Genomic DNA, 14,624 nt, shown 5'->3' with positions numbered 1-14,624 from the left:
AGTAGTAATCTGATATATAAGTGAGAGGAGAAATCTTAATCTTATAGTATCAATTTTTTTAATATTTAATATTTTATGTTTTATAATTATTTTAATACATGCACTTGCTAATATAAATGTATATATGTGTACTTTATTAACTATAAATAAAATACAAGGATCTATTATTATAACAACAATTAATTTATTTTTTTTACTAATTTTTGGAAGTCTTTATAAAATTGAAACAGGTGTATATTGCTAAAATAATTAATCAACCTATGCAAGTGATTATAAATCAGACATACACTGATCACTAGCCTTTTTCATAGGAAATGATGAGTATCGACCCATTTTTTTATTTAAGAGGCGAAAGGAAAGGAAAATAATAATACAAAGGGAAAATAAAACACAACATGAGAGAAAAAATGAAAGATGTAGACATGTAGTGGAAAGTGAAGAAGGGATCACGTAACATAGGGACATAATTTAGACTTAATTTTTTAAGTATTTTTTTTTCTGTTGGTCTAATTTTCTGATTAGAATTGAAGGTTCTGTCTGAATTGTTAATGTAAAACTTGATTATATGTATATATAATAAGTAAAACTTTATTTTAATTTTAATTGAAGAACAATGTCAAAAAATATTTAAACAGAACTACAATTAAGTTTTATTCTTAATTTAAAAAGATAAAAGAGGTAAAAATACTGCAACTGTACATGTCTGAACATCTTGGTTGTCATTTTCTGTATACCTATGAAATATTTTTCCTTTCCTTTCCTGCACAAAGGCCTGAAAGTTAATAATAGGGCCATACATTAGCTTTATAGCCACATGTTTAATTTTATTGTATGGATGTACTTCATAGAAGCAAATCAGAAAAAAAAAAAATCTTGTTTGTTTTGGTGTACGCACTTCAATTTTTAAAAGAGAATAGAAAATGGTGTTGACTATGGAATCTAATAGTGCAACGTTTTTCTGTAAGAATTAATTGGAAGTTCATTAAAAATTTATTATTATTTATGAATTTATACGTACTCACACATGGCCAGCCAGCTATAGTTTGGACCGAAAGAAAATATACATTAGAGTAAAACATTTGGAAGTTCCCTAAAATATATAGACAGACACGTTACGTTATTAATTAATCGAGCCATATAGCAAATTAAGGCATGGGTTCAAAATACTGGATTAATTATTATCAGTATTGCAATTTAAAGGGTGGAATTAATATTCTGCTCTCAGCTTTCTTCCTCCACGTAGTTTCTAGCTATATATATATATATATAAGGTGGTCCACAACATAATTCGATCCATCGCGAAATATAATCAATAATATCTCTTTCAGTAGGTGTGGTCTCAGTTCTCAAGGCATCAAGAAAGTAAACAAAGTAATTAACTAAAAATGTATTTGGATAGAGAATTTTAACATTTAATTGCAAGAGTAAAGCTTTATCAACTTGAGCTATATCCCTTCTAGTAGAGTGGAACATGCATTAAGGAGTCAAATCAGTTTTCTATGCCATTTTGGACTTGACCTCGCCCGTGAAGTAAATCATCGCACCTACAGTCCAACCAATTGGGAGAGAATCAATAGATTCCTTTGCGATTCATCCTTCCCGAACGCAGCATCCAACTACCCGTTGTATTGCGCTCTCCAAGTGTGCTTTGTGAAATAACTCCAATGAGAAGAAAAAGGAAGGCGTTAAGAGACCCTCCTGACACAACCCTAGACACTCTAAGATCCTTTTTCAAACCTGCTCCCACCATTTCGAGTGAGAAAAATAATTTATTAGAAAATTTAAATTTTTTTAATGTAAAATTCAGTGTTTGAGTATTTTTTTATGAAGAATTTAAATTTTTAGAATTTTAAACAATTAAAAATGTGAAATTTTAATTTCATTCTAAAAGGTGAGAAATTGAAATTCTCTTCTTGATAGAAGAACCTTTCAAGATGTTGGTGTGTTTCCTTTATCACCTCCATCTTGTCTTTCACCTGAAAGTTCTCAAAATCATGTTCTCAAACTCGTGACTCTTTCCTCACGTCGACGATCATTTTCTTCGAGCAGCACCGTCCAAGCTCGCGGAGTGTCGATCGCGTGTGGGGTTATGACGACACGTGGAACTGCACCCGCCAATCAGGGGAGGAACTGCCGCTGCCTATCACACGGTGGAGGTGCTCGTCGGCGCAAAGGGCGTAGTAGGCCATGTCTTATGTCTTTGACTGAATGCTGTGGTCGGGTGTGTTGGTGTACATTGTCGTATCCTGGTTCTCTACGACTCTTCATGTCGCATCAATATTATTTTCTTTGAAAGCACACCAACCATATATTCTCTTCTCTTTACATTCATTTTCTTTCACCTTGACAATTTTAATTTTTTTTATCCAAACACAACTTTAAATATAAAAGAATTTCAATTGAAATATTTAAAATTCTAAAAATTTAAAATTTGTCAAAATTTTAAATTTTGTTATCCAAACACACTCTTATTCCTCTAAGTTATGAAAAAAGTTTAATTTATTTTCTTATAAAAATTTATCAAGAAGTTTATAGATCATATATAAACTAGTTTCTTACTCCTGCAGGTGTGGTGCCTGCTGCTGAATGCTTACATGTATTAAGTATTAACTAGTTATGTCAGAGTTTGGTGAAGCTTTGAATGGAGTAGAAGAAGTTTGTCAGGACCAGTTAAAAGTGTGCAGATGGCTCTAGCTCCGTGTTACATTTACTAGTTCCAGTACTGTGGCCCAGCTTGCAGCTAGTAACAAGTAGCACGTCAATTGAATGATCCAATTGAATAAGAACTTGCTGGGTCGTCAACGGTAGTAAATAACCATCACCTACCTTCTGTTCTATCCTCTATATACAATATTTAACAACAGCATGTTTGTATTACTAGTTGTTTCCCCGCAATTGGAAAACAAAAATGATGCATCATGCATGTACATACTCATGAGTCATGATATATATGATGCATGTACATTCTCATAGAAGAGATTTTTTTTAATATAATTAATGTGATAAAAAAAGATAAAAAACATAACAAATCATTGATTTAAGTGATATTTAATTTATTTTTTTTAATTAAAATCTTAAATTTAAATCTTGAGAAACGAAAAATATGTGATTGAAAAAACATGATCATAAAAAAAAAGTCTGAGTATTCTGTATAATATAATTTTCATGGTTAAAAAACGATTCAAGGATATTTTAATGGAAGGAAAATTTTATTACGTATAATATAAGCAGTAGTGTGTTTGCAGTTCACAGTACTGTACACAATTAGAGGCATGCAACAAAATCAGCTAATTTTACTTATTTTAAGCTATAGGTAAATGTTTTAAAGTGAGTCAACTCCATTTACTTGAGTTGACTCATCGCTAGTTGCTAATTAAGTAAATTAATCTAACTTGGTTTACTATTTTTGTGAACAAATTAAAAAACTAAACAACTCGTAGTCTAATATGATTGAAACAAGATTATTTATTATAAAATATATATACCTTGGTACGTATACAAAAAAACTTATCTAATTTAAAAAATAAAAAATGGAAAAAAAGCATAAATATAAAAAGTTCAATAGTCATCCTAATTCATAATAGTTAACATTTTTTTACTCGATAACAGTTAACAAACTTAAAGAATAAGAAAATAACAAGGAAATTTAAAAAAAGGGAATGAAATGAATAGATTTCAAAAATAAAAAACCGGTTGTACAAATTGACTCGATTCTCCTGCGTTAACTCATCTCAACCTGTCACTTGGATTAATCAGCATTAGTCAAATTAGATTGTTAAAATAAATATAAATTAATAATATAATACTAATATATTATTTGTTTTTATTGTAATACTTTTTAGTAACCAACGTAATATAAAGCTTTTTCCACTTTTTTTAAATAATTTTATCACTTTTTTTATAAATATTATTTAATAAGTTATCACTTTTTTTTTTCTAAAAAAAAGAGGTTATTCATGAACTTGACTATGATGTTCAAAAGAGTTTATATAAAGTTTATTTGAGCTTAAAATGCCGTTTTTAATTTCTTAAATTTTATTTTAATAAGTTTGATAAAAAAATTTGCCAACTTTTTTTACAACCACCATTTTAAAAAAAATTACATACTTTATTTTCATTGTTCTCTTAGGGTAAGAAGTACACTGTTTTGGGTGCAGTTCATGGGCATGGTCCAGCCCCTTTCACATGTATCTTAAGGATGTAATCTCACTCGAGTAAAACACTACCATTATTACTTATAAACAATAAAATTCTCTTACCTTATGTTTAACATAAGTCCATATTGAAGATTTAAACTCAAATTAAAAACTCTAGTTTTTTTAAATAAAATTTGCAAACTGTATTCTATTATACAGTTATGCACATTATTGGGTGGGTAACATAAACCAGAAACTGATCTCAACTTGCGGCTTCTTGCTGATGCAGCAGGAGTTGCGTTTCCCAGGTAGTAGTTAGTTTTTTCTGTTTCTTTTCTTTTTACAAAAAAATTAAATTATGCACATTAAAATTTACTTATTTTTTACTTCTCAGTTTCCATTAATTATGATTATGCAATCAACTCGGATAAACTTAGTTTAATCCGTCGGGCTCAGATAAAAATCGATGATTCTTAACAATTTGGCATGTTTTGATCCGGTAGAGTTTTTTTTTTTCTTTCCTAAACTGACATAACTAATTGAAATTCTTTTCATGGTATCATTTAAAATTTAGAACCCATGACAAAAACTTGATAATTCAAACGTTGAATGCTTTGATATTCATAGTATTCCAGTAGAACTTTTTTGTGATTTGAAATCTCTCTCTCTCTCTCTCTATATATATTCCCATGAAGTTTTTTATAAAACAAAACGGTAAGAATTATTTCAAAATTATTAATAACTAATTATTAAATAACATATAATATATTCAATGTCTCAACCGGATTGATGAGGAGATGAGTTTTCACAGCACTGCCACAAACTAGATGTAGTAGGGGCGGTAAGAAGTATTGCAAATGTTAAATATGTTGATCCATCAAATGAAGTTCCTAAAAATATTCATGATCCAACTTCCAAGAGTAGACAATGAAAATATTAATGAAAAATTTAGAGATTTAATGATAAAAAAAGAGCTCAGTCCAATTAGACAAGAAAATTTTCAAATTTCATTTTCTAAAAGATTTAATGACAAGTCTTTTTAAAAATTTTAAAAAATCGCTTTAAGCCCCAAAATTTCTACACGGTCCTGTTAAATAACGTCATAGTACAAATTTTGTAAACTTAATCGTATCATATTGTAATAAATTTAGTTACTAGCACACATGTATACGTAAATGATAATTTATTTCAATGGAGAGTTGAGTTTTTTTTATGTCATCCAACAGTTTCAGAGACAATATTTTTTTGGCTTCACAAAAATTTCTAGATTTTTTTTTTCTGGCCATCCGTATAGAGGTAATGAAAATAGAGGGCCACCAGGCCCAAAGGAAAGCAGTTTCTGGTTCTCGTCGGGCTACCCACGGGAGTATCCGTTTGTTGAACGAATGGGGCCTTTTGGGCCCAATTGGTGGCTTTAACTTGTGCACAAAGGCAAGTAGCAAGTAATGTAAATCATTCTAATTTTGTATTCTCTCACTTTCGCGTATTTGAAAACCAAAAGCATCCACGTTAAAAAAAAAAAAAACCAAAAGCATGGGTCAGGGAACACCGGGCGGTCTGAACCGGCAGGGTCTTCCGGGGGACCGGAAGCCGGACGGCGGCGACAAGAAGGAGAAAAAGTTCGAGCCGGCGGCCCCGCCGGCCCGCGTGGGGCGTAAGCAGCGGAAGCAGAAGGGACCGGAGGCGGCGGCGCGGCTGCCGACGGTGACGCCGCTGTCGAAGTGCAAGCTGCGGCTGCTGAAGCTGGAGCGCATAAAGGACTACCTCTTGATGGAGGAGGAGTTTGTGGCGAACCAGGAGAGGCTGAAACCACAGGAGGAGAAGGCCGAGGAAGATAGATCCAAGGTCGATGATCTCAGAGGTTCCCCTATGAGCGTTGGTAACCTCGAGGAACTCATCGACGAGAATCATGCCATCGTTTCGTCCTCGGTGGGGCCCGAGTACTATGTTGGTATTTTGTCTTTCGTTGATAAGGATCAGCTCGAACCTGGATGCGCTATTTTGATGCATAACAAGGTAGGGTTAGGGTTTTGTTTTGCTGATTGGTTGAATTGTTTTTGCGTTTTGATTGAATGCACTAAGTTTGTGATGGATTTTGGGTTAGGGTTTAGTGGTTAGATTGTGTCTTGTTGTGATTTTAGATTGAATTGCTGGAAGTATTATGATTAGTGAAGTCAAATGAAAGTAGGTGGAAAATTTGGAATGGTGTTTCAGTTTGTGTGGTATGGAGAGGAATTATGTGTTGAATAAAGGCTGAGATATTTGAAGTGCACTCCTCTGCAAAATGGTCTTCTTTCAAAGAATCTCCCTTCCTATGCCATACACCCATGTTTTGGGAACTTCAAATTCACGAGACTCCGTCTCCTTTCAAGTATTGCAATTTTAATTGGGAGAGGACCGTTATATTGCACCTCTGGATACAAGGCTTGTTTAGGTGCATGTTTGAGTTTGATTATTTTTTAGGAAAATGTCACTTTTTTCCTCTCAATAGGGTTTTGATTGTAATTTATAAGCTGTTTTTGAAAATTTAATAAATTAATCAAGGCATACACTAGGTCGGTCATAATTTTTAAATTGACTGTATGTTGAAAACATGAACACATTTAATAACCTTTTGATATATTGTATTAGGAAGAAGTAAGAAGTAAAAGTTTCATAGATAATGGTGCTTGTTTAAATGGGTGCCCAGGGGGGAGGGGGTCATGAAAACTGTTGAATGTATATTTTAAGATTGTTTACGGTTTTTCTGTTGTCCTAGCATGTTGGAGCAAATATTATGTGTTGTTGTTCTGTGATGTGTTCTGGGATTGGTTGTCATGGAAAATTGTCTCATAATCCACAAAAAACATAAATGAGTAAGTGTTCCCAGCTTGATGAAGAAGTGATAAACTTTATGAGAGATGTGAGTGAGATACCAGTACCAGTACCACATTACGACCTTGTAACTGATTTATGAACACCAGAACCTGCAAAGAGGGTGAGAAAAACTGTGAATAAAATATTTTGTTGAACCATATGTTTTTTGGGAACAAATGGATGTGGAGGTTGGCATAATTGTTTTTGTATTTGAATCAGTTGTCACTTCTTGTGTTCAGTTGATATGATTAGATGCAGGAAATGTAATGCTTCTCATTATGTCTTGTTCTTTACTAGGTTCTCTCTGTTGTTGGGCTTCTTCAAGATGAAGTTGATCCAATGGTCTCTGTTATGAAGGTCGAAAAGGCCCCTTTGGAATCATATGCTGATATTGGTGGTTTAGATGCTCAGATACAGGAAATTAAAGAAGCAGTTGAGCTTCCCCTGACACATCCTGAACTGTATGAAGACATTGGTATCAAGCCTCCTAAGGGAGTTATTTTATATGGGGAACCAGGAACTGGGAAGACATTGCTTGCAAAGGTGTGCATTTTTTGGGGTTTCTTATATGGTGTTGAAATATATTATCAACATATTTTCTATTTCTCATTTTCTATGTTTAATACGAAGTTTGAATTTCTTTTTCATGTCTAGTCACACGAAAAGAGATTTAAATGATTATCTGGTTTATATGGTTTGTGGATTACTAAGTATTCTTTTTAATGGATGTGTCTGGTTCAAAATTGATTTAAATTGATCAGTATGCAGTTATGATACACATTTTTTGATCCACATCTCACTGTGTCAACTTTGTTTTTATTATTGTGTATCGTGTACTACACACAGCACAATCAATTTAGTCTAATACAAACCCTTTTACTTTCAGGCTGTGGCAAACTCAACATCAGCAACCTTTTTGCGTGTTGTTGGTAGTGAATTAATACAAAAATACTTGGGAGATGGTCCAAAGCTTGTAAGGGAACTTTTCCGAGTTGCTGATGATCTTTCCCCATCTATTGTCTTCATTGATGAGATAGACGCTGTTGGTACTAAGAGGTAAGTTATTGAACATCAGCTTTAGGAGTCACTGTGTCAAGACATTTTCTATCTTCTTTTTTCTGATTTTTTTTTCCGGGAGGGGGCAGGGGATGCGGGACTGGTTATAGAGTGATATCATGGATCAATTCTTAGTATATGTCTCTTTTATGCATTGCAGGTATGATGCCCACTCTGGTGGAGAACGTGAAATTCAGAGGACTATGTTGGAGTTGCTGAACCAGTTAGATGGTTTTGATTCAAGAGGAGACGTAAAAGTTATTCTTGCAACCAACAGAATTGAAAGCCTTGATCCAGCCTTGCTGCGACCTGGTCGAATTGACAGGAAGATTGAATTTCCTCTCCCTGATATTAAAACAAGAAGACGCATTTTCCAGGTAGGCACATTTTGTGAAAGCAAGTTTTCAGTTTCACTGCTTCACTGTTATATCTTAATATGCTTATTCTACTTAATTATATGACTAAAAGGTGGTCTTATACTTCTGAAATTTAGATACACACATCAAGGATGACATTAGCTGATGATGTCAATTTAGAAGAATTTGTTATGACCAAGGATGAGTTCTCTGGAGCTGATATAAAAGCAATATGTACTGAAGCTGGCTTACTTGCTTTACGAGAACGCCGAATGAAGGTTAGAAGTATCTTCTATATGTTTGTACAGTTATAGCCTAAACAATGTTGATCCTGTGGAAATAAATTATGGAACTTAGTTGCTGTAAGGAATTACAAAGTTAGTAACACGGACAAGCTCATTTTATGGCTCAAATTATATATTAAGATAACAAAATGTCATAGGTTGGTTAGATATTGTAAGTTTAGACATACTATACTTTCTCAGTCTATACCATTGAAGAAAGTGGCAGGAAAAATTGGAGGGACTTGAGATATTGGAAATATTGAGGAAATGGAATTGGAAAACATTTCTGCCTAAATCTATTTCTTGTAATTTAGAGAGAATGTGTTTGTTAAACAAGGTGTTGGAGGGAGACCATCGGTAATTTGCTTCCCCTGAACGTAGACTAGGAAAGCGTTTGTTTCTAATCAAACATATTCATGGGAATAGCATTCCCATGCATTATATTCCTTAGAATGTGATTCCTGGAAATGCAAAATTATACCGTGAAACAAACGTCTCCTAGATATTAGATTTTCCACTGTTTTTTTCCTTGCAAGAACAGGGTTTCACTGAATTTGAATCTGTCAATTTGCTTTTAATACTGAAGCAGAAGAAACAGGCCAATAAATGCAAGATGCAATTTAATCAGGCCAAGTCAGCATTTAGAATCATGCGGAGAATGATTCTCTAGTTGTTTTTTACATAGTTAAAAAACCCGGTTGGTTGGTCTAGTTGTTTTTTACATAGTTAAAAACCCGGTTGGTTGGTCTAGTTGTTTTTTACATAGTTAAAAACCCGGTTGGTTGGTCTAGTTGTTTTTTACATAGTTAACCCGGTTGGTTGGTCTAGTTGTTTTTTACATAGTTAACCCGGTTGGTTGGACCAGTCCAACCGGGACCCGGTGGCATAACCGGGCCAGTTTGATTTATTGGACCGGCATGCATTTGGCCCGGTTAGATCCGGCCTTTTTGGGGTAAACACGGCGACCCAAGCCTGATTTTAAAACCCATTTCGCGTAAAAAAAAATAGCCTGGTACTTGTGTAATTGTGTTATTGAATTATTATTTGTGGACTTGTGTTATTAACTTTAATACTTTAATTGTTATTTTGGATTTTGGAGTATGAATGAATTTTTCTTAATCAAATAATGTTAGTTATATACTTATATATAATAGATACATATATAATTTTAAATTTTTTAATATATACCAGATGAATTATTGACCCACCGGTTGGACTACTGATCCACTACTTCAAGCGGGTCGATGATTGGACCGGGTTTCATAACTTTGGTTTTTGAGGCCCCGAGCCTACTTGCTCATATGTGTGATCTTACTTTGCATTTCATTGGTAACTTCACATTTGTTTGAACCTAATTGCACTCTATTTTGAAGTGATTCCTATTTTACAGTTCTGCTTGTTTATATTCAATTTTCTCTGTATTTTATTTTGTTTTGCACCTTTTTTGAGTGGTGTGTACCCTCGTGACCAAATGCTTTTTTTTTTTATCTTGCTCTTCAGGTGACGCATGCCGACTTTAAGAAGGCAAAGGATAAAGTTATGTTTAAGAAGAAAGAAGGAGTGCCCGAAGGACTGTATATGTGAAGCATCTTCATCAATTATCCCGGTCTTCTTTCTTTGTTACGGTCTGTTTCTGTTCTGTGAAAGGATGTTTGTATTTTGTTACGGTCGGTTATGGGTCTAAATTATCACGGGGATTTAATCTCAACTATGGTTACTATAGAGCTTTCTTTGATTTTAAAAAATTGGGAAAAAATTTCCTACCATTTCTTCATTCTTGTTGATACTGTGCAAGCTTTCTCTGCCTATTATTATTATGACGACGATGATGATGATGCAAGCTTACGTAGAAATTGCCCAATCCAGTCGAGTTATTTTAACAGGATCATGACTACAGCGTGTTAATTTCCTTGGAGATATACCTTGTTTAGTTTTTTGGGGATTCCATGTGATGGACAAATGTGATTAATCATAAGACCAAATTGTCTTTGAGATTGTTTTTGACTTGCCTTCCTAGCCTATACAGAAGGCCAATCCTCATGATGGATTTATTATGAAGTGCATAAATTTGGGGATTGAGAAACGGCACGAATTCTACTGCACAAGCAGCTTCGTTTAATGCTGATGCAATTTAGATCAACATTTGCAGTCTCTTAACCCGATTGGCATAAACTAGTAGCAGATTATAAGATTCATCAACAAGAAAAAAAACCATAGGTTCAAATCGGATAAGCCTTCCAATACTAGAACGGAGATATAAAAGTAACTGTAAGATGTGTTTGAAAAATGTAAAACAATTATTTTATATTAACAAAAGGCATCTATATGTTACATATAGAATTGATTTTAGTAATTAATAAAATAAGTAATGTATAAAAAGTGTTATTAAATGAGTCATAAGAGTTGATGTTATAAGAAACAAAAACTTATCTACAAAAGTAATTATAACAAGATATTGTTTTTTCATGCTCATTGAATGATTAAAACATTGCAAATAAAACAATTCTATATCCTTTCAATGACTTTTAACAATTATGAAATAAATAACTTTAAAGAATATGTTAAAATGTTATATATAAAATGTAATTACTACTAACTAAAAATATAAATAATTTTTAATTATATATTTTTTATAAACAATATTAATTATTATTATTATTATGGATCAATACTAAGTACATGCAAGGGGTAAGTCAGCTTGATTTCACGATGATTACAGAGCTTGGCCACCTTGTAAGCAAAAGAATCTCAAGTTTGAAGTGTAGAAAATGCACAAACCCAATTTACTGTATCCTAAAATTTACTTTAATGATGAAGAAAGGTGGTGACAAGGATTGAATTCTTGACCACTTGGTCGTAAAAGCCTTGGTAAGAGCCAACTCTTATAAAAAGCGTGACCTAAACCAAAATCCTATTCGGCTTGTTTGAATCAAACTGAAAATGGTGAGCAAGATCATCCAAGCAGTATTCATAAGAGAGCCCAGTTGACTAGATCTATCAAAAATATGATTCGGGCTAATCAATCCCAATGCCCACACGTATGTGAACATCATGCACGTAGCTGCACCGATAATCAAAACAGCCAACATCCACATTACGACCTTGTTATTCTCTACCGGAAACCCTATGACTAGAACCAACATCACACAAAGAGACAAAAAGAAAGACAAAGAGTTGGAGGAAAGGAATTTTACAAACGCTAGTGGCCAAACATAGCCCATAACCGCGGTGCCTGCTTCACAGAAACCATAGTCATGGCAAGCAAACCCATCTTGTGTTGTATCACCTTGCCATACACCACCCGGTGGGTTATCACCGACGTAAAAGCCATGGTTGCAATCACAGTGGCTACCACCAACAAATGCTTCCTTGACCCATTGTCTATCCAATTACCTTGTTCTAGCAGGTATGTTCTGAAGAACCTCTCTAACCTGCTCCACGTATCATCTTGTCCTTGTTGTCGTTGATCACTTGTTGTGATGTTTGCTGGTTGGACGACAGGAGCATTGCTTTGTGATGCTGTTTGTTGAAGCTGTGAGAGTTGTGCTGAGGCTTGTGGAGGAGGATCTTGTTGTGCAAGTTCAATAGTTACGCTTTGTGTTTGTGAGGATGTTGGTTGTTGTTGTGGATATGTTGTCAGAGTCGTTTCCTGATTGCTGACTACGGTTGATGTCACTGCTTGGACATGACCATTGCTTTGTGATGCTGGTGATGATGGAGGATTACTATTGCCTGTTGATGTTTGTTGAAGTGAGACTTGTGCTAGTTCATGATCATTGTTTGTTAGTAATGACTCTGATGAGGATGGAGAATCATTGTTTGTTTGTGAGGGTGATGATGTTCCTGGAGGGTCCGGTTGTACAATTACTATAGTTATGCTTTGCGAGGGTTGGTTCTTGTCTAGATGTTGACAGAGTCGGTTGATGATTTCTGACTAGGGTTGTTGAGGAAACTGCTTCTTGTGCTATAACTTCATTTGCAGTTAAAATGTGTTGGCTGATGATGTCCATAGATGTTAAACCCTCCTTATTCATACTATTTATTTCTGCACTAATTTCGGATAGTGAAAGCAAGTATTTAATGATCTGCAAAGTTATAGCAGAGTATACTGAAATATTATATATGGTGTGAAATTATCTCTTACTTATATATACATCCATATCGACACGTCATTGTATTATTTTAGAACAGAATATTTTTTGGTGACCTAGTTTCGGAGTGTTTTGGTGCTCCTTTTTAATTGGTGAATGAAATTTTGATGATTTGTGTCTTGCAAGAAGTGTGTCCTTATCACTCAAATATTACTCAAATAGAGTATTTTTTTTTAAAGATAAATGTTAATTTTTATTACTAGAAAAAAAATAAATCTGTAATTTGTTTTTTTTTTCTTTTACCATTTAACCTACCTTATAACTTCATCCAATAATGTGATATTTTTATTTCAAACACTTCAACAGTGTGACACGGGGCGTCTATTTTCACTTGTACCAATCAAAAAGAGTGTGGCACTGATATTCCTAAAAATATTGCATCACAAAAATAGATAATACCATGTAAAAATAATATAAATAAAATGCTTAAATATATTTTTAATATCGTAAGTTTATATATCTTTTTTTAATTTTGATTTCTTAAATTTTTTTGTTTATTTTTAGTTATTTGTAAGTTTGAGTTTTTTTATTTTAGTTTCTGTAAAATATTTTATTAATTTTTAGTTTTTATAAATTTACGGTATTTTAATTTTGGTTATTATAAGCGCAAACTTATGAGAATTATAAATAAAAAATAAAATCTTAAAAGGGATTAAAATTAAAAAACACAAACTAATTAAGACTAAAAATGAAAAAAAAACTTATAGAAACCAAAATTAAAAAATTATCAACATGAAATAAAATTAAAAAAAAACCTTTAAAAGACCAAAAATACAAAAACACTAACAAACAAACATAAAAAGACATATTTAAACCAAAATAAAACCTTTATTTAAAGTACTTGACATAAGAATATTGTATTACAATATTTTTATGAATTAAACAATCACCTTTTTTTGTGTATCAAGGAGGCTGTGAATTAACATAAAAAAAAGGAGGTTGTGAATTAAAGGTACCTGATTTGTCTGCGTTTCACTGCTAAATGTAGTACAGTGTTATCCTCTTTGTATTTGAGTGAATATAGGAATTGATGTTCGCTTCCCAGTGATTCCACTAACAATTTCAAGGCCTCAAGGTGGTTATAGCGAACGAACAAGTGCAGAATTGAACCATCATTAGTCTTTGTCATCTCTCGAATGGAGTCTGGCTTGGCTTTGATCAGCTCCTTGATTGCTCCAACGCGCCCTCTCATTGCAGCAAAGTGGAGAGGAAGCATTTCATCTTTGTCACCAACCAAACACATTTCAGGGTTTGTCCTCAAAAGCGCTTTCACAACCTCTGTGTGCCCATTAGCTGAAGCTAAATGAAGAGGGCAACGTCCTTCTGAGTTCAATTCAGTCGCTAAACTGGGACTATTCTGAAGAAGAACCTCACAGAAGTCCAAATGTCCAAGCAAAGAGGCTATATGTAATGGGGTTTCAGTGTAGGGGTAGAGTGAAATTCTGCTCAGAATAAGAGGGCCTTTTTGGATCAGTGTTTTTAAGGTACTCACACATCCATTTAATGATGCTTCATAGAGTTCTCTCATTGCATCATCCCGTAGTTTTGGATCTTCCAAAATCTCCATCATTGCAGGAATGTTGGAAGTCAAACCCAGTAATATTGATGGTCTTGGTCTCTCACATGTTAATACTATATATAGTTGTATATCTTCAACAAATATTGATCGATTTAATCGATGAGCCTATGGAAGAAAAAAAAAAAAACAAGACAACTATGTTTCTTTGAACATTGTTTGATGGACATATATATCTATGACGCTTGAACAATTAAATAATTATGCCA

The 14,624-nt window shown here is 33.5% G+C and overlaps 1 protein-coding gene and 1 pseudogene across 1 annotated transcript; one reads left to right on the top strand and one right to left on the bottom strand.

The window, feature by feature from the left end:
- Nucleotides 1–5,590: 5,590 nt before the first annotated feature.
- LOC114406991 (26S proteasome regulatory subunit 4 homolog A-like) lies at nucleotides 5,591–10,470 on the top strand. The gene is made up of 6 exons (XM_028369895.1): nucleotides 5,591–6,152; nucleotides 7,290–7,535; nucleotides 7,879–8,048; nucleotides 8,209–8,425; nucleotides 8,542–8,682; nucleotides 10,189–10,470. Exons 1-6 carry the CDS (start codon nucleotides 5,670–5,672, stop codon nucleotides 10,270–10,272), a joined length of 1,341 nt encoding a protein of 446 aa, XP_028225696.1. The 5' UTR covers nucleotides 5,591–5,669; the 3' UTR covers nucleotides 10,273–10,470.
- A 1,100-nt stretch (nucleotides 10,471–11,570) lies between these two features.
- On the bottom strand, nucleotides 11,571–14,558 carry LOC114405275 (annotated as a pseudogene).
- Nucleotides 14,559–14,624: the final 66 nt, after the last annotated feature.

This window comes from Glycine soja, chromosome 3 (genome assembly GCF_004193775.1).
Source record: "Glycine soja cultivar W05 chromosome 3, ASM419377v2, whole genome shotgun sequence".
NCBI classification, from domain to species: domain Eukaryota; kingdom Viridiplantae; phylum Streptophyta; class Magnoliopsida; order Fabales; family Fabaceae; genus Glycine; species Glycine soja.
The sequence above is the reverse complement of the archived record's forward strand: the minus strand, read 5'-3'. Positions and strand labels throughout refer to the sequence as shown.